General features: G+C 37.8%; 1 protein-coding gene across 1 annotated transcript in view; it reads left to right on the top strand.

The window, feature by feature from the left end:
* The first annotated feature begins 1,319 nt into the window (after positions 1–1,319).
* Positions 1,320–25,132, top strand: part of LOC127788621 (callose synthase 3) — a 107,962-nt gene continuing 84,149 nt past the window's right edge. The window contains exons 1-3 of the mRNA XM_052317119.1: positions 1,320–1,486; positions 1,800–2,055; positions 23,929–24,029. Coding sequence (XP_052173079.1) covers positions 1,857–2,055; positions 23,929–24,029 — 300 coding nt within the window. The 5' untranslated portion in view covers positions 1,320–1,486; positions 1,800–1,856. The remainder of the gene's footprint in view (positions 1,487–1,799; positions 2,056–23,928; positions 24,030–25,132) is intronic.

Here is a 25,132-nt window from a genome sequence, read left to right as displayed (position 1 = left end):
GTCAGACAGTTTGGTGACGACATTTCGTAGCAACTAAATTTATTGTTGTATATTGACAACAACAGTGAGTAACTTAGTATTGTTATTAAATATCAATTTTTGAAATAGCTAAATGTGACATGATTTTAAAAAATGCAATAGCTTATTTTATTATTTTTTAAAATGTAATGTGTGATTTAATGATTTACCCTAATTATATTTATAAATTAAGTTATAAGCAAAATAATAGTACCCAAAAAAAAGAAAAGAAAATTATATATCCTCCAATTTATTATTGTTAAATTCGTGAGTTAACTTAAAAAAAAAAAAAAAACCTCGCGAGTTAACTTGCACGAGCTTACAAGGTTTCCAAATTATGTATCTTTAAACGAGTCAATTCGTTTATAAATTTAAATTTTCATAAAATCGGAGTTGACTTGTAATTCAATATTGCAAATTCGATAAACTTGGTAAACTCAGTCTTTAAACTCGCATACTTTTGTTAGATATTTAACAACGTGTGCTATTTTTATTTATATTAGATTATGAGTGACTTATGAGAATTTATATTATATATAAATTAATATTTACAATTTTGATTATGGATGAATGATAACAAGAGATGGACTTGATATTTAGAAAATTTTAATTATTTAGTATTTTTGAAATTAATAGATGAATTTATTTTGAATAAGTACGTACACGTATTTTATTTATAAGAAATACGATTGTAAATTATAATATCGTATTATTAAATAATATTAATTTATTTTTTATAAAATTATGTATCATATATTAAAAAATATTTTTAATTATTTTTAAAATCTTATAATTTTACGATTCGAATGTATAATTAATTTTATAACCTCTTTCAATCTTATTTAATATCTCATTTTAAACACCATTACCTTTTTTTTATAAGAGAAAAGAAAAATTTATCATGCTCCTAAAGTATAAATTGAGTGGTCGAATAAGCAATATATCAGTGTTAATTTAGTAGGATTGTGAATTCAATTTTCACCCTACATAAGGGCTAAAAACTCATCTGTAATTTATTTTCTCTAATATAATTAAAAACATATAAAAATCACGCAAAAACAATTATCCAAAAAAAAAACTACTAAATCCAAACATTCCATAACTTAGGCATCCAGGATTTTTTTTTTACAATGCTCCGACCGTTTTACTAATAATTGAGATTTAAGAAAGAAAAAGGAAAGCGAATGCTGAAAGCGTAGATTTAATAAATGAGAGTCGCAGGACGGTAACATGAGAGAATGCATTGGACTGTGTGTTGTGGACCCACTCACGCACCAGCCAGCAGCAGCAGCAAAATCCAAGATTCAAAACAACTTCCCCCTTCTCCTCCCACGCTCTGCTTCCCTGCCCTCTTTCCCTTTTGCTTTCTTTCCTACCCCCGCCCCCATAAAAAATAAAAAACGTGGAGCAGCCAGGCCAAGAGTCACTTCTCATTCTCTCTCTAGGGTTTGCTAAACCACGACTAACCGTAAGCAACTTCATATCCGCCAATGTGTTCAATCTTTTTCTCATTTTCGTACTCCATTTTGCTTCCATTCTTGCTCTGCTCTGCTCTGTTCACTATTTGAACTCGATCTCTTCGTCTGCTGCTTTTTTCTTCATCTTTGATTCTTAATCTCAACAGTTTTTTTTTTTTGGTGTCTTTTCCATTGCTGCTACTGTTGTACATTTTTACCTTTTCTCTTTCTTCTCAGTTTCTCCTTTTGATGTGTTTTCGATGATTTGGTGCGTGTGCTAGTTAGGGTTTTGAAATGGGATTTGATTTTTTCTTTGTTAAACAGAGAGAGGAGGAGAGCATAGCGGTTTTGAGGTCTTCTTGAGCAGAGAGTGAAGTGAAAATGTCGTCCTCGTCGAGAGGAGGGTCCGATCAGCCGCCGTCGCAGACGCAGCGGCGGATCATGCGGACACAGACTGCTGGCAATCTTGGGGAATCGATATTCGATAGTGAGGTGGTGCCCTCCTCTCTTGTAGAGATTGCTCCCATTCTCCGTGTTGCCAATGAAGTTGAAAAAGCCAACCCCAGGGTCGCTTATCTCTGTAAGTTCTTCTTTCTCATTATTATTTACGATCTTTTCTGCTTTTGCTGAATGTTTACGGCCTTTTAATTGCAACATTTTTCTAGTTTTGGACAAGCATTCATTAGCGATTTGCAAGTGATTTTCTTGCTTGTCTAACCAAAAGTTTAGTTAATTTTCACCTTTGGGAGGATTAAAGTACTCTGAGAAAGTGATTGAAAATGTAACTGAACTTTGGTTGTGCGGCTGAGTGTATGCGTGATTTAGATGGTGGATTGAATTGGAGGGTGAGTTTTCAGGACTAATTGCTATTTCTGAGAATGAATTCTGATGTCTTTTGCTTTTGAACCATTTAAGTCTGTTCTTGTTGATTGATAGTTTCTTTCCAATTTAAACTCCTTACAGTCTTGCTAAATGTCATATATGAAACAACCTCTTGCTGCAATCTTTATTATTCTTCCTATAGTCCTCTTTTGAGCAGTTAAGAAGGTGATTCAGTTAAAAATAGATGCAGAACTTTATTAATCTTCTGAATCAGGGATCTTCAGAGCCACTGAATTTGAAAATGATGTTTGGCATAACAATGGATTGATTGTTCAACCAATTGGATTTATTCTTCCTTTTTTTCTGTTGTTTCCACAAGAATATATTAAGATAATAATAGTTGAATCAGTGTGACCGATGTTCAAAATTCATCTTTAGCACATATTCCCTTGTGCCAAAAGATTTCACTGCATACGTGCATGTCTAGGTTTATGTAACATAATGGTTTCTTAGTGCCACTTGATTAAACAGAAAAGAAGCATTGGAATCACTTGGATGAAAGGGCATTATAGATAGAAAGTCAATCCAAATTGATAGATGCAAAGAAGCTAGTGGTTTTTTAGTGTATGAATTTTGAGGAATCTTAGGTTACTTATGCTAAGATAGAATAGTCCTCCCACTTATACAATCCAAGCAAGTTCTTGATTTTAATTTACTTCTGACCTAAATGTTTGATGGAAGCTATGGATCATTGTTTGCTCTAATACCAAAGTTGATGCGAGACAACAAAGAGAAATGGCAAAAGTTGGGGAATAGGAGAAGGGAATTATGGAGGAAGGGGAAGGAGAAATAGAGAGGGAAAGAGTTCAATAGAGAAGAAATCTCAATTGTCATTCCAAAATCAATAACCTTGATTACATCCATATTACCTTTTATAGGTTGAAGATCAATAAGCTCTTTGATGAATTAATACTAAAACAAAGCTAAAATCTAATTGAACCTTACTATAACTTTTAGAAGTCAAAATTTTACTTTAAAAGCCCTTCCTGATGCAACCCTTTAGCGAGGGAATGATGGGATAAAATTTCAACATCTTCATACAGAAAAGTTTTTTAAGATGGAGGTTAATGGAAATAAGTGATATGATTGTGTTCCATTGCACGGTTGATATTTTCGTACAACATTGAAACCTTACTTGAAATCTAAAATTTAAATAAAACATAAATATCAAAAATTAAATTTAACAATTCCGATTTCTCATCCTTTTTCAGACTGCTTTGCTCTTGAAGATTCCTAGTTTTTGTGTTTAAGCGTATGGTGGATATTAAAGGTGGTCAATGTTTCGCCTTTGATTTCTTTTTTAATAATGGCGATGCCTCCTTAAGGAAGGTTTATTATTGTGATGACAAAAAAGCCTATTATAGGTTGAAATTAGTTGGGTAAATATCCTTCATAGATGGTGACATTGATTATGCCTTATTATCTAGTGTTGTTCGACTCTTCTTGTTCTGTGTTTTAGCCACTAGAAAACTTCTTGTGCCTTTGTACGTTGCTATGCTTTTTGTATGTTCTCCAAGCATTGGTCTTTGTAGTAAATGTGGCAACTTTTATTGTGTGGACTGCACCCCTTGACACGATGCCTCAACTACTAATATTTCTAAAATTGAAATTGAATCAAGTTAACGAACCATATTATGAATCTTTGGGAGAAGTGGTTGTATTAAGGTTAAGAAGAGAAATAAGGTGTTTGATCCACCATTCGATCAACAAAGCAAGGTAACAACACGGTAACTGAGTATTACAATACCTTGATTGAACTATAGCAAGAGATTGATCTCTTTTGTGATATCACATGGGAATGCTCAGTTGATGGAAGGAAGTATAACAAGATGGTGGAGAAAGAAAGGATATTTGACTCATTGCATGGTCTAAATTTAGATTTGGATGAGGTAGGAGGAGAATTGCTTGGGATAAGCCCTTTCCCTCTATGAAAGAAGTGTTTGCTGAAGTAAGAAGGGAGGAGAGTAGGAAGAAAGTGATGCTACCTAGTGGTTCAGCAAATGAAGGAATGTTATGAAGTTCTGCCTTAAACATATCTCGTGACCGGTCATCTATTATGGCTAAGGGAGAGATGCAGTGAGATAGGCAATGGTGTGACCATTGTAACAAGCCCTATCACACTAGGGACACCTGTTGGAAGTTGCCCAGAAAACCAGCCAATTGGAAATCGAGGTACTAGCAAAAAGGAGTGCAGTTTGCCTATATGGTGGAATCTGAAAAGGGGAATTCAACACCAATCTCTTTAACCTCAGATCAACTAGAAGCCCTCCAGCAGTTGCTGAATCAAACCAAGATGGAGAAGACAACCGAAAGTATGGACAACAACAGCAATCATGTGGTATCCTTAGTTAAACAAGGTAAGATCAGTCACTCTTTGTTCTTCAAAAGGCTGACCACTGGTGTTTGGATTATAGATACTGGAGCATCAGATCACATGACAAGTGATCTTGAAATTCTATCCAATTTTAAATCTTGTGATCAGAATGTTACTGTATTTATGGCTAATGGAACTAATACTTTAGTCCAAGGAAGGGGCACAGCTTATGTAGCAAGGCTAAGATTAGAGTTAGTTCCTTATGTGTCAAATTTGAGATGTAACTTGCTGTCAGTAAGCAAGATTACTTAGGATAAGGATTGTTCAGTGATATTCTCTTCTTCCCATTGTGTTTTTTAGGACAAATCTTCGGGGAGGATGATTGGCAAAGCTAAAGAGAAGGGAGGTCTATATCAAATCGCCAATCTTGATTACCAAAAGGAGTGTAGGTCATTTGTTCAATCCTCTTTAGCTGCAATTTCAGAATCTGATTTAATGTTATGGCATCAAAGATTAGGACACCCTAGCTTCGAGTATCTTAGAGTCTTGTACCCTTCAATTTCTATCAAGAAAATTCAGGATTTCTATTGTGAACATTGCATTCTTGCAAAACAAACTAAGAGCATCCATCCGAAACACTCCGACAAACCGTCTCAGCTATTTCATTTAGTTTACAGTGACATTTGGGGACTAGCCAGACTTTCAAATCTAACAAACACTCGGTGGTTCATCACCTTCATTGATGATCACACACGAGTTTGCTGGGTCTTCCTCATGAAAGATAAATTTGAAACCTATATGGTTTTCAAACGGTTTCATCTCATAGTTAAGAATATTTTCCAAACTTCCATTCATATTTTAAGAAGTGACAATGGTCGAGAATATTTCTCAAATGACTTTAACCATTATCTAAATGAGCATGGTATTGTTCATCAAAGCTCTTGCCCATACAACCCTCAACAAAATAGGGTAGCCGAGAGGAAGAACCGGCACTTGAGACAACTAGGGCTCTTATGTTCACTCAATCAGTTCCCAATTCTTATTGGGGAGAGGCTGTTCTTACAGCATCCTATCTTATAAATCGTCTTCCTTCAAAGATCTTAGACTATAAAACTCCCTTAAATGTCTTCCTTGAAGCTTTCCCTCACCATTCCAGGGCCTTAAACACTCTTGCTCCTAAGGTCTTCGGGTGTACCTCCTTCGTACATCAAAACCAATTAAATCCATCCAAGCTTGACCCAAAAGCACTCAAATGTGTGTTTGTTGGATACTCTCCTACCCAACAAGGCTATAAGTGCTATAACCCAACAACCCGCAAGTTCATTATCTCTTGTGATATCTCCTTTCTCGAGAATCAACCGTTCTTCCACAATACCACTCAAAATGAAAATTCAGTCCACAATTGGAGTACAGTCATCTCCGTGCCTCTCAATCCCCTTACTAGTCTTCCCTCTACTGAAGCTCATCAGCCTAGACCTACCCATCCTCCAACATCCATCTCCCCATTTCTATATCATCAAGGGGAGGAGAAAGAGGAGACTGAAATCCAGCAGGGTGATCAAGACCTGACTAAACCTCTAAAGGTCCATTCTAGAAGACCTAAAGCTGTTGCTCTTCAGCCAACCAATCTGTCCAACCTGGAGGTAAGTCTAAACAAGACAGTTGATACTGATGTCAATATACAACAACAGCTTGCTGATGACCTAAGTGTCCCAATTGCATTGAGCAAAGGTAGAAGGATGTGCACCAAGCATCCTATTAATGATTTCATCGGGTACTCAAAACTCTCCCTCCTTTAAGGCATTTACTTTCAGTTTAGATAGTGTAGCTGTCCCTATAAATGTTTATCAAGCATTACAGGATGAAAATTGGAAAATGGCAATTATGGAAGAAATGGTAGCCTTGGAGAAAAATGGTACATGGGAAATTATGGATCTTTAGGACGGAAAGAAGGTAGTTGGTAGCAAGTGGGTATCCACTCTAAAGTATAAATTAGATGGAAGTCTGGAAAGGTATAAGGCAAGGCTTGTAGCTCAAGGATTTACTCAAACTCAAGGCTTGGATTATGAAGAAACGTTTGCTCCCGTAGCCAAACTCAATTCAATTCGGATTCTATTATCCTTAGCAGTAAACCTGGACTGGAAACTGCACCAATTGGACATAAAAAACGCCTTTCTAACCAGAGATTTAAAGGAGGAGATTTACATGAGGATATCACTAGGGTTTGAGAAAGACAATACAAGAGATAAGGTATGCAAATTAAAAAAATCCCTATACGGCTTAAAGCAATCACTTAGAGCTTGGTTTAAAAAATTTAGTGATACTCTATACAAGCTGGGATATAAACAGGGACAAGCGGATTATACACTCTTTACAAAAATTAAGGAGGATGGAAGGAGAACAATTCTAATAGTTTATGTGAATGATATTATTATCACGGGAGATGATAACCAAGAAATTGAGAAGGTAAAAGAACAGTTAAGGCAAGCCTTTGAAGTAAAAGAGGTGGGGGCATTGCGATACTTTCTTGGTTTGGAAGTTGCAAAAGTAAGAATGGCATTTTTGTATCCCAAAGGAAGTACACTCTTGACTTGCTAAAAGAAACGGGCAAACTAGGGTGTAAACCGGCAAGCACACCTCTAGAACCTAACTGGAAGAACAACGAAGGAAAAGAAGAGCATCTAGTGGACAAAGGCATGTACCAACGGTTGGTAGGCAAACTCATTTATTTGTCTCACACAAGGCCGGATATTACCTGTGCTGTGGATATTGTTGGCCAATTCATGCACTCATCAACTGGGAGGCACTTGGAAGCAGCCTATCACATCCTTAAATATCTTAAGGGAACATCGGGTAAGGGTCTACTATTTACAAAAAGTCGAGATAGAGGGATAATAGGCTATGCTGATTCTGATTGGGCAGGTGTTGTGGAAGATAGCAAATCCACATCTGGCTATTGTACAAAATTCTGGGGTAACTTGGTGACTTGGCAGAGCAAGAAACTACAAGTGGTAGCTTGCAGCAGTGCCAAAGCAAAGTATCGCTCAATTGCTCAAGCAATTTGTGAAATGGTATGGGTGGAAAGGTTGTTGAAAGATTTGTCTATGCCGGTGTTATCTCCTAAGTTTTTTTATATTGATAGCAAATCAACTATCAACATTGTCAACAATCCGGTGCAACATGACCGGATGAAGCATGTTTGAATTGATCGGCATTTTGTCAAACAGGAGTTGGAGGATGGCAACATTAAGCTGACTTATGTTCCAATAGAAGATCAACATGCAGATATTTTGACCAAAGCAATGGGAAAACAAGGTTTTGAATATATAAGAAGCAAGCTGGGAATATTTGATATATATTCCTCAGCTTGAGGGGGGGTGTTGAAAGATAAAAATGCAACAATCAATCCTAAAGGATTGAGGAGATGATTCGTGGATGAGATGAGAGGAATGAGAGGAGGATAACTCTCCCCTCAAGATGATCTTATATATCTTGTGTATTATTTGTAGATTAGTTAGAATTATTTTATCTTGTAATCTTGTGCTAGAATTTAGGAGTTTATCTAGTAGTTAAAATTTAGGAGATAAGTTTGTATCAAACTAGGAGTCTTGTATATTTAATTCTAGCTGCCAATGGAGAAAAGGTGCGATAGTTTCATTAATCTATCGGATTTCTTCAATATGGAATGTAAGTTTAATAAAAATATAAGTGTATATGATATTATGGTAACGATTGAAGATCAGGTAGTATTAAGATAAAGATAATATTAGTTTAGTATCTTGGATTAATCAACCAAAAAGATTGAGAGATTAATGAGCATGTTATTCATATAATTAAGGTTGAATGGTTAAAATGAAAGAATGCAGTTGACGTTTTATGTGATAGTAAGATCTATTAAAACTAAATGGAAAACTTCATAAGGAAGTTGTGAAGCTTAGGAAGTAAACCTAGCTTTTAATATGTATAAAATCACTTAATTAAATTCATAGCCTATACACCTATTTATATATATATATATAAATATAAAAATACAATGGGCCATGGGCTCTAACATAGGATTAACCCTAGACTATAACCATATAATTCAACACTCCCCCTCAAGTTGGAGCATATATATCATATGCACCAAGCTTGCTACAAATATATTCAATTCGAGGACCCTTGAGAGACTTAGTGAAGACATTTGCTAATTGGTCATTGGAATTGACAAAATCTGTGGTAATACAGCCAGATAAAATCTTCTCTCGGATGAAGTGACAATCTATCTCGATATGTTTGGTCATCTCATGAAAGACTGCATTGGAAGCAATATGTAATGCAGCTTGATTGTAGCAAATTAATCTCATTTGTGATTTCTCCCCAAACTTGAGCTCTTGAAGCAATTGTTTTAACCAGATAAATTCACATGTTGCCAAGGCTATAGCACGATATTCTGCTTTAGCACTCGACCTAGCAACAACCTCCTATTTCTTACTTTTCCAAGATACTAGATTTCCTCCAACCAGAACACAATATCCTGAAGTAGATCGTTTATCAGAAGGAGAACCTGCCCAATCAGCATCAAAATATCTGACTACTTGAGTATGACCTTTGTCCTCATACAATAGTCCTCTACCTAGAGCTCCCTTAATATACCTAAGAATCTGGACTACCGCATCCCAGTGGCTATCACAAGGAGACTGTAAAAACTGTCTGACAACACTGACTGAGAAAGAAATATCTGGGCGAGTGATAGTGAGATAATTAAGTTTTCCAACTAGCTTGCAGTATCTTCCAAGATCAGCAAGAGGCTCCCCTTGTCCTGGTAAGAGCTTTACATTTGGGTCCATAGGAGAATCAATAGGTTTACAATCAAGCATCCCAGTTTCTTCCAGAATGTCTAACACATACTTTCGTTGAGAAATAACAATACTAGAACTGGACTGAGCAACTTTTATGTCAAGAAAGTATTTAAGTAACCCCAAGTCCTTAGTCTGAAAATGATGGAAAAGATGTTTCTTCAACTGAATAATACCATCCTGATCATCACCGGTAATAACAATATCATCCACATAGACAACCAAGTATATACACCTCTCCTGTGATGTGTGTTTATAAAAAATCGAATTATCAGACTCACTACGAGTCATACCAAAGTCTTGAATGACTGCACTGAAACGACCAAACTAGGCTCGAGGAGTCTGCTTCAACCCATATAGTGAGCGATGGAGTTTACAAACCTGCCCAGACTCCCCCTGAGCAACAAACCCTGGAGGTTGCTCCATATAAATCTCTTCCTGAAGCTCATCGTGTAAGAAGGCATTCTTAATGTCTAGTTGATACAACGGCCAGTGGCGCATAACTGCTATAGAGAGAAACAAATGCACAGAGGACATCTTAGCAACAGGGGAAAAAATGTCACCATAGTCAAGGCCATCAACCTGAGTATACCCTTTGGCAACCAAACGAGCCTTGAGGCGATCAACCTGCCCATCAGGACCCACCTTGACAGTATAAATCCACCGACAGCCGACAAGAGATTTCCCTGGGGGTAAAGGAACTAAATCCCAAGTACCATTGGAATGCAAAGCAGTCATCTCATCCACCATTGCTTGTCGCCACCCTGGATCAAAAAGTGTCTCACTAACAGTCTTAGGTACTGAAATAGAGGATAAGGAAGACACAAAAGCACAAAAAGGAGATGAGAGACGGTGATAGCTAAGAAAATTATAAATGGGGTGAGGATTGCGAGAAGAACGGGTACCTTTCCGAAGGGCAATAGGAAGCAGATCCTCAGAAGGCAAGATCGCAGCAGGTGGAGAGACTGGAGCAACATGTGAGGCAGCAGGAGTCGCTGAAGTAGTAGGAGATGCGGGAGAAGGCACGGGAATAACATCTCCACCGGGAGGAGACCGAGGCTGATGACCCCGATGATAAACTTGCAATGCGGTAGAAGAAGGAACAGGGAGAATAGGAGCAGGAGGACTCGTGGGAAGAGGGATGGCCTCAGAAATGGGTTGACACTTGGAATGAGGCGAAGAGTAGAAAGGAGACGACTCAAAGAAGGTAACATCCGCCGAAAGAAAATAGCAGCAGGTGTCAGGAGAATAACACTGATAACCCTTTTGAAGGCGAGAGTAACTAAGAAAAATGCACTTGATGGATCGAGCAGACAATTTATCTTGACTGGAAGACAGGTTATGGACAAAATAGGTGCAACCAAAGACATGGGGAGGAAGAATATATAATGGTTGATTAGGAAACAAGAGAGAGTGAGGAATCTGGTGCTGAAGAACCGATGAGGGCATCCTATTAATGAGATAGCAAGCAACAAGGACAGCTTCAGCCCAAAAGCGAAAGGGGACATGATGATGTAGAATAAGAGTGCGAGCAATTTCAATCAAATGTCTGTATTTACGCTCAGCAACCCTATTCTGCTGTGGTGTATATGCACAAGACGATTGATGCAAGATCCCCTGAGAAGACATAAAGGTAGTAAAGGGAATAGAAAAATACTCAGGGGCATTGTCACTGCGCAATACTTGGACAGAAGTATGAAATTGCGTTTTGATTCCAGCACAAAAGGATTCACAATTTGAGAATAACTCCGAACGATTTTTCATTAAATATAACCATGTGCAATGAGAATAATTGTCGATAAACGTTACAAAATATTGAAAACCCGAAACAGACACGACACGACTAGGACCCCAGGCATCGGAATGAACTAAAGCAAACGGGGACACAGCCTGATTATTGACACGCTTTGGAAAAGAAGTGCGAGATTGTTTTCCAAGTTGACAAGACTCACAATGAAAAGACGACAAACTAGATAAACTGGGGATCATCTTCTGAAACATAGCCAAACTAGGATGTTCCAAACGATTGTGGAGAAGAGCAGGAGACTCAGTCACCGAGCAAGTAATAAGCGATGCAGGAAGGTTGAGATGATAGAGACCCTGCGACTCACATTCGACGCCAATCATTTGTCTCGTACCGCGATCCTGGATAGTAACAGAATGATCATCAAAGGTGATAGAACAATTTAAGGCATGCGTAAGTTTACTAACAGAGACAAGATTAAAGGGACAATGAGGAAGATAAATGACAGAATCTAAAGGCAGGGAAGGTAAGGGTTTGGTAGTGCCAATAGCTTTAGCAATCGCTTTGGACCCATTGGCTAATGTTACAGAAGATAAAGAAATAAACTTAGTAAAATGAGAGAACAAATGAGGATTATCAGAGATATGGTTAGAAGCACTTGAGTCCAGGACCCATAGTCCCAAAAAGGATGACTGAGCAAGACAGGCAGTGGAATCACCAGAGTGGGTGACAGAAGCAATTGTGGATGAGGTTTGCTGGGACGTCTTGTACTTGAGATACTCATTATAGTCAGCCCCAGTGAGAAGGACAAATTGCGGTGGATGACTTTCAACGAACTCAAATTGAGAACCATCAAGCATGAGCAACATTAACATGAGGAGGGCGGCCATGCAACTTATAACACTGTTGCCCCCATTTGTGACAATAGTTACACTTGGGGCGTTTGCCTTGATTACCACCATCTCCTCCCTGTTCGCCACTACTCTGAACCTGTGAAGCCATGACTGAATGATCACTTGCAGAAGAGGGAGGCACCGTAGGAATAGATGAAACCTAAAGAAAACGAGAATACACTTCATCCATTGTAGGTACAATAGGACTAGCAAGAATCTAATCATGAACAGGAGCTAGCTCAAGACCAGTGGCAGCAAGAGTACACACCATGAAGAACTTATCTCGTTGAGTTAGATCCTCTGCAGTAGTCTTATCAGCAGGTAACAAGGAGTTAAATTCAGCTTTAATAGAGGCCACCCGACCAAGAAAATCAGGAAGAGTCAAACCCTGTTGTCGTAAACTGAGTAGATTAGACACCACTGAATACAGGCGTTGAATGTCATTAGTGTATAATGCCTTGGCCTGAGCCCACAATTCACAGCACGTGGTATAGTTAGTATAGATCGGATAAAGAGAGGGATCAATTGACTGCCACATGAGACTGCACAACAGAGCATCAACTCTTTGCCACTTAGGTTTATTGGTGGTCATATTCTCGGCCTTGGTAGTGACATGATCCTGTAAGCCTTGACCCATACACCATAGTTCAACCGCCTTGGACCAAGAGATATAATTAGAACTACCCATCAACTTCTCAGTAGCAATGGTTGGAGAGGAAGACAAAATACCAGAAAAGGAGCTAGATTTACTAGTACCAGCCATGTTGGATAAAAGGGGCCCTACAAGATGAACAGATCTGAAACAAAAGGGTTAAATAAGCCAAAAAATAAAGGCTGGATGATCCAGCACAAAGAACAGGCGCGCTGGAGCGACGACAGATGGCGGATGCCTGTGACCGGTGGCCGCAGATGGCGACGAAACCACCGGGGTTGGGATGGAATGAAGGAGGCAAGTCCAATGGTGATGACGACGTTGCGATCGGAGCACTGGTGAGAGAGATCAGGGCAAAAACGTCTCCGTGAACAGTGCGAGAGAAGGCGGCGTGTGGTGACGGCAACGGCGACGATCCTCCGGGGGTCAACAGATCGGAGGCCGGCGAACGCAATGGCGGTGGTGGTGTGCGTGATCGGTAGCCGGACGGTGAAGACCCGCAGCTGACCAGTAGCGCGCGCGGTGGAAACGCATTGGGCGGCGACGACGGTGGCACGACAGGCTGCGGCGGTCGGTGGCGATGCGACCGACGGTGGTCGTCGGTGATGTGGGCGGCCACGGCTAGGGTTTATATGGTGGCTGCTAGGGTTTGTGTTTTGGCTCTGATACCATGTGAAGCTTAGGAAGTAAACCTAGCTTTTAATATGTATAAAATAACTTAATTAAATTCATAGACTATACACATATATATATATACAAATACAATGGGCCATGGACTCTAACATAGGATTAACCCTAGACTATAATCATATAACTCAACAAAAGTTATGATACCATTTTTGTTGTATGGCATAAAATGTTGGTCATTAAAACACTAACATATGCAAAATATGAATGCAATTAAGTTATCTTGATAAGGTCAGAGTGGCTCCTATAAATATAAGATGTGTGAGATGTGATTAAAATGGTGGTTATACGAGGAGATGTAAAGGCTCTTATGAGTGTGGTTGAAGTGGAATAAAGCTAAAGCAAATGAGGTAGAGGAAGATTAAAACAAATTCGTGAGAGGCTCATCAGTATGATTTTTGGAAAAATTGAAATCTTGATAGCCGAAAACCAGGTGATAAGGTTGGTGGGATATTTTCAAGTTAAAGTGATAAGAGATAAAAGATAAGAGAAGGCCACAAGATAAGAGGATAAGGCTCCAAGAAAGAAGGGGATTAAACAATCCTTTGCAGATAATTCTAGTAGAAAATTAAGTTTAAGTTTTGATTATCTTATCATATCAGAATTCAAATGTATCCCTGCATTTTGGGAATATATTTCAGTTGTATTTGTGTATAAATACTATATTAGAGATAAATGAAAAGCAGGAAAAGTAGTCTTCTTTCAATCGAGTATTCTTCCTATTTGTTTTAATCCTTCTCGGGTACTTCATCTAAGGTACTCAAATACATCTTCTTAGTATTTAGCTTGACTGATATTGTTCTTGGTATCAGAGCCAGCGATGGTCGAGACTGATCCTCCTACCAATTCCTTATCGTCTGCTTCTTTAGAGAGTACAACTTCTTTCATTCCAAATCCTGTCTAGTCTAGCCCTCATCTCTTGACAACCATTCCCTTCAGATTGCTCAACACAAGTTAAATGGAACTAATTTCAGAGAATGGTTCTAGTTCGTTTTTCTTGTTCTTAAAGGTAAAGGAAAAGCTGGATATGTCACTAGTGCAATTCCGATGACAACCTCAATAACCCCAACTTATGGTGCTTGGGATGCAAAAAATTCCATTGTGATGGCTTGGTTGATCAATTCCATGGAGCCTAAGATTGGGAGAACTTACTTATTTTACAAGACAACCAAAGAAATATGGGAGGTTGTATAGGAGATATACTTAGATTTGGAAAACACATCACAGTGTTTTGAAGTCTGATGAAAAATCTGAGATACTCGACAAGGCCACAAATCAGTCACTGAATACTACAATTTATTGATTGAATTATGGCAGGAGATAAACCTATTTTACAATTAGGATTGGCATTGTTCAGAAGATAGTGTCAAATTCACTCAAATGCTTGAAAATGAGCAGATATTTGATTTAAAGAAAGAATTGGACGAGGTACGTGGCTGGTTACTAAGTACCAAGCCCTTTCGTTACTAAGTACCAAGCCCTTTCCTAATATTCATGAAGTCTTTGTTGAAGTTAGAAGAGAAGAGGTAGGAGAATTACCAGTTCATCCATCACCGAGTTGGACACCTCCTTATCTGCCTTGACTACACATCAAAACAGAACATAAGCTCCACACCAATGCAAGCAGAAGGTTGGAAAGGAACAACTATGGTGTAGTCATTGTAACAAGCCTAACCATACAAAGGAGACATGCTGGAAACTACATGGAAAACCAACTGACTGGAAACCACACAACTAGTGGCAGACAAATCGTGAGCCCAACCGGGCCCTTACCACTAAAACATCCAATGACAAAGAGAAATTTGGTAACTTAAATTTATCTGCTAAACAGATCAAATTTTTACATACTTTATTGAGCAATCAATATCTACTTTAGGAAACAAAAGCTACATCATCCATGGCCACTGTTGCTCATAAAGGTAATACGAGAATTCCATGTTTTACAAATAACTATATCAATGACAGATGGATTGTTGATACTGGTGCATCAGATCATATGATTGGAAATCAAACTAATTTTTCAACTTATGAAAATTGTGATGATGATATTAAAATCACAGTGGTAGATGGCTCAATCTCAAAAGTAGTAGGTCATGGTTCTATTGATGTATCGAGCCTAAGATGAAACTCAACACTTTATGTTCCAAAGTTAAATTGCAACCTTGTTTCCATTAGCAAGCTCTCAAGGGACCAAAAATGTGCAGTAACCTTTTTCCCTTCTCTTTTTTTGTTTTAGGACTTGTCTTTGGGATAGACAATTGGCAGTGCTAAGGAGAAAACAGTCTCTATATTCTCAACAGTGTTGATTCTACCTCTAATCAATCACCTGAAAAAACTTCCTTGTTAGTTTCTTCTCATTCAAAAATGTAAAAGATAAACCCTAGGGCATAGAGAATTAGAGATCGAGGCTAGAGAGAGAGAGAGAGAGAGAGAGAGAGAGAGGTCAGTGCTCAAGTTTTATTCTTAATGAAAAATCAGACTCTGAATTTATTATATAAGCTGTATATATGTACAACTTTATAACTGAAAGAAAGTGCTACCGCCTCAAATACAAACTAACGCAATAGCAACATAAACTAGAATGAAAATAGAAGCAAAACATAACAAAATGCTATCTGAACGCCACATTCTCTTCAACACTCCCCTTTAAACCATGCTCCTTCAGCGGCTCTTTAAGATAAAAATTTATGTGAAATACTGTCATTGCTTTACACCTTTGTTCACCAGTACTAATAGGGGACCAAGCAAGCCTGAGTTTGCTGCATAACATCTAAAATCTGTCTGTAGGTAAACTCTTGGTTAGAATATCAGCTACCTGTTTAGATGTAGGGACATAGTGAATTTCTACTTCACCATTTTCAACCTTTTCCCTAACAAAATGCACATCAACACCAACATGCTTCATTCTTGAGTGGAAAACAGGATTTTCAGCCATGCTTTTGGTTGCTAAATTATCGCACCAAAGAATTGGAGTGGTAACAATTGGATAACCCAACTCCACAAACAAAGATTTAAGCCATAGAAGTTCCATCACACCCAAAGCAACAGATCTATACTTAGCTTCCCCTACAGATTGTGCAATGACTGATTGCTTTTTAGAGCCCCAAACAATAAGGTTTTGACCAAGATACACACACAAAATCCACTAGTACTCCTTCTAGTGACTTTACACCTAGCATGATCAGCATCGGTAAAAACGATTAGACCCAAATTTCCAGGTGTGAATGAGAAAAACAAACCAAGACCAGCTGTCCCCTTTATATACCGAAGCAATCTTTTGCAAGCCAACTAGTGTTGACTCTTAGGTTTGGAGGGAAACTGACTCAACTTATTAACAACAAATGTAATATTAGGTCTTGTATATGTCAAGTATTGTAGTGAGCCTATAATGGTTCGATAGAGAGCTGGATTAAGAAGATCTTTGCCTTCATCACTTAAGGAAAGTCCATCATTCATAGGTGTGTCACACGGCTTACAATCTTCCATACCAGCCTTCAATAAATCCCCAACATATTTAGTTTGAGTAAGATAAAGACCACCTGTATTCCTGTAGCCTGTAGGAAATAGTTGACAGCTCCTCGAGTTTTCAAGGCAAATTGACAATCAAGATCATGAATGCAAGCCTGAAGAGCAACAAAACTAGAGCCAGTAAGAAGTATATCATCAACATATACAAGCACAAATAACACATAATCTGCTGTTCGTTTTATGAACAAAGAAGCATCTGCAGCTGACTGAACAAAACCGCAGCTAATTAAGGCTTCTTTCAACTTATTATACCAAGCTCGAGGAGCTTGTTTCAATCCATACAAGGATTTTATCAAATGACAAACATGAGTGGGTTTTGAAACATTCACAAATCCTTCCGGTTGTGCTATATACACTATTTCAACTAAATCACCATTCAAAAATGCATTGTTCACATCCATTTGCTGAATTTCCTAGCCAAAAGACACAGCTAGAGAAAACAAAACCCGAATTGTGGGTGCCTTAACCACTGGACTAAACGTTTTAACACAGTCGATACTTGGATTTTGTAGGAAACTTTTGGCTACTAACATAGCTTTATACTTTAAAACAAACCCATCAGGTTTAAACTTTACCTGAAAAATCCATTTGCTTCCAACCAGATTTATATCAGCAGTATAGGGAACCAACTCCCAAGTGTGATTCTTTTGTAATGCATTGTATTCTTCTTCCATGGCTTTAATCCACCGTGAGTCTAAAAGAGCCTCACTAACAGATGTTGGCTCAAGTGAGCTCACTAAAGCATGAGGAGAGTTGTGAACAAGTTGTCTGGACTTAAACCGAGTAAGCATAGGGTGAACTGATGGGGCTGGAGGAGCTTTATTTTTAGAAATCTTTGAGATAGGTGGAGCAGGAGGTGCAAAAGGCAAAGAAGATGGTGTGGTGGCAGAAGGCAAATTATCTGATGCATTCAGAACTGGACGCGGAGAAGGAGCAACTACGGGGCACTGATCAGAAGAAGAAGAAGAAACAATAGGAGGAGAAACAATAGGATGAAGAAACTCTGTAGTAGGACTGTGAAACTTGAAATTTGTAGACAATTCAGCAGTATTAGGAGATGAAGAAAAGATAGACAAATAAGGAAAGTCTTGTTCATTAAATTGAACATGCCGAGTAGTGTAGATGCGATTAGATGGATGTAGACATTTGTAACTAGCTTGAATGGAACTATATCCAATAAAGATACACTTGGTTGAGTGAAACTCAAATTTATGTTTGTTATAAGGTCGGAGCAATGGAAAACATGTATAGCCAAAAGGCTTGAGCAGATGATAGTTAGGAGGTTTTTGATATAACAATTCAAAAAGAACTTGAGATTGAATAGAGGTGGAAGGTAGAAGATTGATCACATGAACAGTAGTAAGAAAAGCTTCTACCCAAAACTTTAGAGGCATTTTAGCATGAGCTAACAGAGTCAATCCCATTTTAGCTATATGCCTATGCTTTCTTTTAGCAATCCCATTTTGTTGATGAGTGTGAAGGCATATAAATCTAGGCTGAATGCCATTGTTATGAAGATAGGGTAAGCATCTACAAAAATGATGTAATATCGAAAACCTTCCATAGACAACATAGGTGTTGGTCCCTAGAGATTAGAATAAACAAGTTGTAAGAGATGAACAACAGTAATCTCATTAGAAGCAAAAGGAAGTTGATGTAACTTAGCTATTTTGCAAGAATCACAAAAAGACAAACTGGAAGATGAATAGGAAATTCCAATTTTATTCAATACTTTTTGTAGTACATTCAAAGAAGGATGACCCAATCTATTGTGCCAATCTTGGCAACTATTAGTGTTTTGAGCTACACAAACATCTTTTGACAGTCCATGAACAAATGAATACTGTCCTTTACATGTTCTGATAGTATTGCACGAATTAGACGAGGTAACAGCTGAAGGAACTGAAAATGGCTCTAGGGAGTGGGCTGGAGTGTTGGTTGTAGCGAAGCAAGATGCTGGAACTAGTTGATATAGCCCATCCTTAAGATGTCCTCGTAGAAGAATTGCCTCGGATCCTTTGTCCTTAATAAAACTGACATTATAATAAAATTCAGCCACCACATTATGATCTGTAGTGAGTTGAGAAACACTGAGAAGATTTTTATGTATACTGGGTACATGAAGAAACATTATGGATACAAAGAAAAGAATTTGAAGTAGTATTTAACACGCCTGAACCAACATGAGTAATTGGCAACTGCTTACCATTGCCTATAGTGACTTTTTCTCCACCATGATAAGGTGAGTGAAGTGAAAAATTATTCAGGCTCGAAGTAATATGATTTGTGGCTCCTGAGTCCACAAACCAGGTTGGATCAGAAAGAGATGATTGAGGAGAAATAAACTGAGAGGATTGTGAAGGAATAAACTGATTTGGAGAGCCATGAAACTATGAGCCTGTCATTAAACCATTATTATTAGTGTAGGCTCCATTAGAATCACTAAAGGTGGTTGCCATGTAAGCACCTGAATCAAATTGATTTCTAGTATTAAAGTTTCTAGTAGGTCTACCACCAGTAAAATTTCCAGTAGTCTGATTGTTCACTCGAGTAATGCCTTGGTTTACCACATAACTGACAATAGAATTTTCTATTTGAAGACCTGCCTCGACCTCTACCTCCTGTAAATCCTGAACCTCCTCCTCGCTATGTATATCCGCCTCGACTATAACCGAAATTTCCACTACTTTGATGTGAAGCCACATTAACATTTATATTAGATGACATCGACTCAAATTGCAGTGATGGTTGAGGCACATTCTTAGCGGCCAATCTTTGTTCATACATAAGCAACAAATATTGAACATTTTCCAGATTTATATCGTCCATCTGATATGTTATCAAGCTCACCACAATATCCTAATCTTGATCTAGATCGTTTAGAATAGCAAGAAGCAATTCATTATCACTTAAAGGCTCTCCTACAACGGCTAGTGAATGACTTACAGTCTTAGTTTTCAAGACTAGTCATTAATTGACAAACTCTCCTTTTTAACATACCTCAGTTGCTGTTTTAACTGAAAGGACTTGGCAATAGTTTGTCTAGCATATAATTTTTCAAGATAAAGCCATATCTCGGCAGATGATTGGCATTGAATCACTTGTGCCAACACTTCTTCAGTAATTGTAGAGAAGAGCCATCCTAGAAGCAACTGAGTAGATTGAAGCTAGCTCACATATTTTGGATTCACCTCAGAGTTCATCTTTGAATTAGCACTCGTGGAGTCAGTTATGTATTTTGAAGGAGGAGAAGCTTTATTCAAGAATGACACGAGGTCGAAGGCTCGGACTGTGGCTAAGATTTGAGCCTTCCAAAAAATATAGTTCTTTGAATCAAGTTTCAGAGAAATGAAACTGAAGGCTTTAGTTACCGCTGTGAAATTGAATTGAGACATAGACGAAACATTTGATGTAGATCGAACAGGAGGAGAGGTAGAGAAGGAATGATTCTCGTGAATAGACGCCATTAGCAGGCTATTGGCTCTGATACCATGTAAAAGGTAAACCCTAGGGCATAGAGAATTAGAGATCGAGGCTAGAGAGAGAGGGGTCAGTGCTTAAGTTTTATTCTCAACGAAAAATCAGACTCTGAATACATTACATAAGCTGTATATATATACAACTTTATAACCGAAAGAAAGAGCTACCGTCTCAAATACAAACTAACGCAACAACAACATAAACTAGAATGAAAACATAAGCAAAACATAACAAAATGCTATCTGAATGCCACATTCTCTTCAACAAAAAATAATGCTTTGGCATAAATGCCCTGGCCATCCTTGTTTTTCTTATCTTAAATCATTGTATCCAAAATTGTGTAGCAATAAAGATCCTTCTCTGTTTCAGTGTGAACACTGTTGTCACATACCTAGGTAACACTGTTGTCACATACCTAGGGTTACCTGGGGTTGTGATTGGAATTTGGGAGAGAAACTGGATGATAGAATTAAAGGAGGGAGAGAGAATTCAAAGAGAGAGTTAGAGGGAGAGATTAGAGAGGAAACAAGAGAGAGAGCCAATTAGGGAGACAAGAATCACTTCATTCATCAACATGCATTTCTCTACATTTTAGGGCCTATTTATAAACTGTTCAATAGTAACTGAAATCTTGAAAATAGCACCTATGTGCTCCTAACAACTCACAAAATACCTCCTACTAACTACTACAACCTTATTACAATAATGCCCTTCTCACTACCCATGAGTTGTGACAACTGTATCTATGCTAAACAAACCAAGAGCACTTATCCTTCTCATCCATATCACATGTCAAAACCTTTTCATCTTATACAAGTTGTTTTCACAATCACAACAGCCTATCTCATCAATCGCTTACCCTCAAAAACCCTTAACCTTCTTTCCCTTATGACTTAGATTACCCAACAACCCTTCCTTGTTGGAATTTGAACTTTGATCCCTCTCCTTTATTAGTTAACATGGTAGATCCTTCAGAACTGGTCTCCCCCAGCATGGCTATTCTCCTCACTCTAGATAACGAAAAAAACTTCATTGAGTGATGGAAACTTTTCTCTTCCAAGAACTTGAGCCCTCACTCGGTCATGCTTAGTGTTGAGTCCAACCAAGAGCTTTACAATCTTATCCCTTTCAAATATATAATTGAGAGTGGCTGCATCTTTACCACATACCATTTTAATGTTTTGGTAGTGGTCAAGTTCTAGCTAATACCCATTCATCTTGTTGTAATACTTGGTGATAGTTAAGGCCCCTTGTTTAGTACTACTCAATTTCATCTTGATCTCAAAAATAACTGAAGCATCCTGGACTTTAGATTAAGTACGCCTAATTGTCTCCCATATGTCTTTAGCAATGGATAAAAATATATAATTTTTACTAACCTCCGGCTGTATAGCATTCCATAACCATGACATGATCATGGAGTTATCTATATCCCAAGCTTGAAATATGAGATCTAATGCATTGGGGCTTGGAGTAGTTAGGTGATCTATCTTTCCTTTTCTCTTTAGAAAGGTTTTTACCAACTGAGCCCACTGTAGGTAGTTTCGTCCATCCAACCGGTAAGATTGGTGCATTTCAAGTAGATCACCAATAGGTAGACCTCCCGTCGGAGTATCAAGGGTGTTAGTCTCTCCCAAGGGCATTGATGGAGCAATCTCAGAAATTTCTAACATGTTTGAAGAGATAAATGGAGTAGAATAGTGCAATGAAGGCAAAACAATGGGTATTAGTTGAGGGGAATGGTAATGAAGGCCAAAAAGAGGCACACAGTGCTGGAGGGCAATGAAAGTCGGAATTCTCTCATAACCTAGGCTTTGATACCATGTGAAATTGGATGGAAAATCATAAAGTCTTATTCACATACAATCCTAGTTATAGGGTTGAATATTTACAGCTTAGGAAAGATTACAAGAATGAAGATTACAATAAAACACATTGGGAAAGTATCCTAATTTGAAATTAGGAAACTGTCCAAAAGAACAAGATTTAGAAAATTTAGAAACTTCCTTAAAGGCATAGCATTCTAAAAGTAGACGCATAAGGTTGCTTTCCTTTTCTTCTTGAATGCTGCTTTCCTTTTCTCCTTGATCTTCACACGTTAACAGTGACTTATCTTTCCTTTCCCTATCAAAATGGTTCGGATTAGTTGGGACCATTTGAGGTAATTTCTCCTGTCTAATCTGTAGGTTGCATGAATCTGTTGCAATTCTCTTGAAGGTAGGATCCTTGAAAGTGCTGTTGTTTCTCTTGTATCACATGAGCTAATCTCACCAGCATGAGTAGACATCTTGATTGAACAGAGAAACAATGCTAAAAAAAGAATAAGAAAGAGCTACAGATCAATAGGTGCGGTTGCAACAATGAAGGCTGTCGGAAATTGCTCAGCAATGAAGACTAGAAAAAAGGTTGCTTTATGGAAGGTTTCCTAAAGCTCTGATACCATGTGGAAAAAAACTGCTCACTTCGTTCCTTTACTTGATGACCATATATATAGATTAGTGAATCTCTCCTAATTGAGAGATATTTCCTAATTGAGTATTCTCCTATTTACAAAAATATAGACCTAATTTGCAACCTTAACTTTATAGAATGTTACCGTCGATCTTCTTGATGTATCTTGCCTTGATTTATGGAAAATCTTCTTGATTTTTCTGCCTTGATTCGCGATAGTTATACGATCTTTGTAGAAGATATGACCATAGATAAAATGGTTGACAGTTATACGATCTTTGTAGAAGACTTATCTAGTAGTATTAAGTCTTGATATATTGTTGTAGTCTTAACTGCCCTAGTGGAATTAAGTCTTGATTTATTGTTCTATCCTAGTAGTGGTAGACTAATAGTATTGGTTCTTGAAAATGTTACCCAATTGGGATTTTGTCATTGCTTCTTGCCCCTTTGTCCTGTGGCTACTCTACTTTCACCCAAGTTTGTTTTAGAGGGCACTTGTACCATTTCTCATTTGCCCCTTTGCCCTAAGACTACTCTAGTCTCACCCTAGTTTGCTTTAAAGGGGACTTGTACCATTTCTTAGGTTCTAGTTCCCTTTACATGAAAGCTAAACGCTGTGAATCTTCCCCAAATATGATGAGAATGAACTTAATGAATTGTTAAATTGTCAATGCACCTTCAGAGGCGGACATGTAACTTGAGAAAATGGGGAAAAATACTTATCTCTTTGTTTTTCTCAATATTACATGAAAGTTAAAATCTAGGCTAAACTCTTGTGATATTAAAAAGACTAACTATTGAATAGGGAAGAATTGACATTTTGAAGCCTTCTCTCTCTCTCTCTCTCATGAGAACTTGTCTTATTATTTCTTTGTTCAAATTGTGATTTTGTTATTTGTTTATTACTAACTTTTTCTTTGTTGTTTCTAGTTTGTTACCATGTGTTCTTTATCTTGCAACATAACATTCATATTTTGCTTGTAGGTCGGTTCTATGCCTTTGAGAAAGCTCATCGTTTGGATCCCACTTCTAGTGGACGTGGTGTTCGGCAATTTAAAACTGCGCTTCTTCAACGCTTGGAAAGAGTAAGCTTTAATAAATTTTGCCCTTTGTTTTGAGCATCTTTTTGACTACATTGATTCACTTAATTTGTAGAAACTATGTTCTTGTATAAGTGTGACTATGCACTTAATAGATCTACAGTTTATGCATTTATCTAGGGATGAAGTAGGGGGCCTTTTATCTCCTTATTGTTGCTCAAATGGTCTAGGCATGAAACATGGTGCTTTTTTTCCTTTTTAGAAATGGTTTGCATGATCTTGTGCCTTTTAGGTAGTGTTTTTCCATGGAAATCTACACAAGATTTTTCCTTTGGAACTTTGAAGAAATGGTTTATATGGAGGCCCACAAATACATGATGATATGGGGGTTTATTTTCCTTGGGACTTGATTTTGTAAATATTTTATTTTTGGCAATTTACACTAGCCACCCTTCAGTTTAGGTTTAGTTCACAATATACTCTCAACATTTTAGTCTTTGCGCTCTCTCTCTCTCTCTCTCTCTATTTGTTTCTATCATCTTCTTTAGTATTTCACATCTCTTAGATTTTTTGTTCTTCTACTTTGCATTTTGCTGGTGGTTTACTTTAGTTAGATCTCAATTCAATGTAGTTTTCTATTTAAATGAAAATTCATGATGGATGCTAGGATCTGTAGGATGATTTTTTCCAAAAAGAGGGTCCAATGTACTTGTGCTAAAGACAAAGGTTTGAGAGAAAGGGCCAAAAGATTATTTTTTTTTTTGGGAGGGGGGGAGCAAAATCTTGTTTTGATATTATACAAGTCTCTTTTAGCATATCAACTATGTGATGGGATATGACTGTATCAATTATCTTTATTTACCGCCACCTTGTGAAATTTTTTCATATAAAGATGGTGTTGAAACTTTATCTCACCATTCCCTTCCTAGAGGGTTGTGTTAGGTGAGGGCATTTGGTGTAAAATTTTGCCGTGTTCTTTTGTATGAGTTTGTATAAGGTGCAATTGTACAGGGGCTAGAAGTCAATTGACATTATGAATGACGTTCCACCAACCCTAAGGTGGTTAGGATATTGTGCAATTGATGTTGATGTGATTTGTGGGGTGGGGGATTAGTACCCCTATGAACAAGTTGATGTGGGGCATCAAT

The sequence above is a fragment of the Diospyros lotus genome, chromosome 1 (assembly GCF_014633365.1).
Source record: "Diospyros lotus cultivar Yz01 chromosome 1, ASM1463336v1, whole genome shotgun sequence".
Lineage (NCBI taxonomy): Eukaryota > Viridiplantae > Streptophyta > Magnoliopsida > Ericales > Ebenaceae > Diospyros > Diospyros lotus.
Note: the sequence above shows the minus strand (reverse complement) of the source record. Positions and strands in the feature narration are given on the sequence as shown.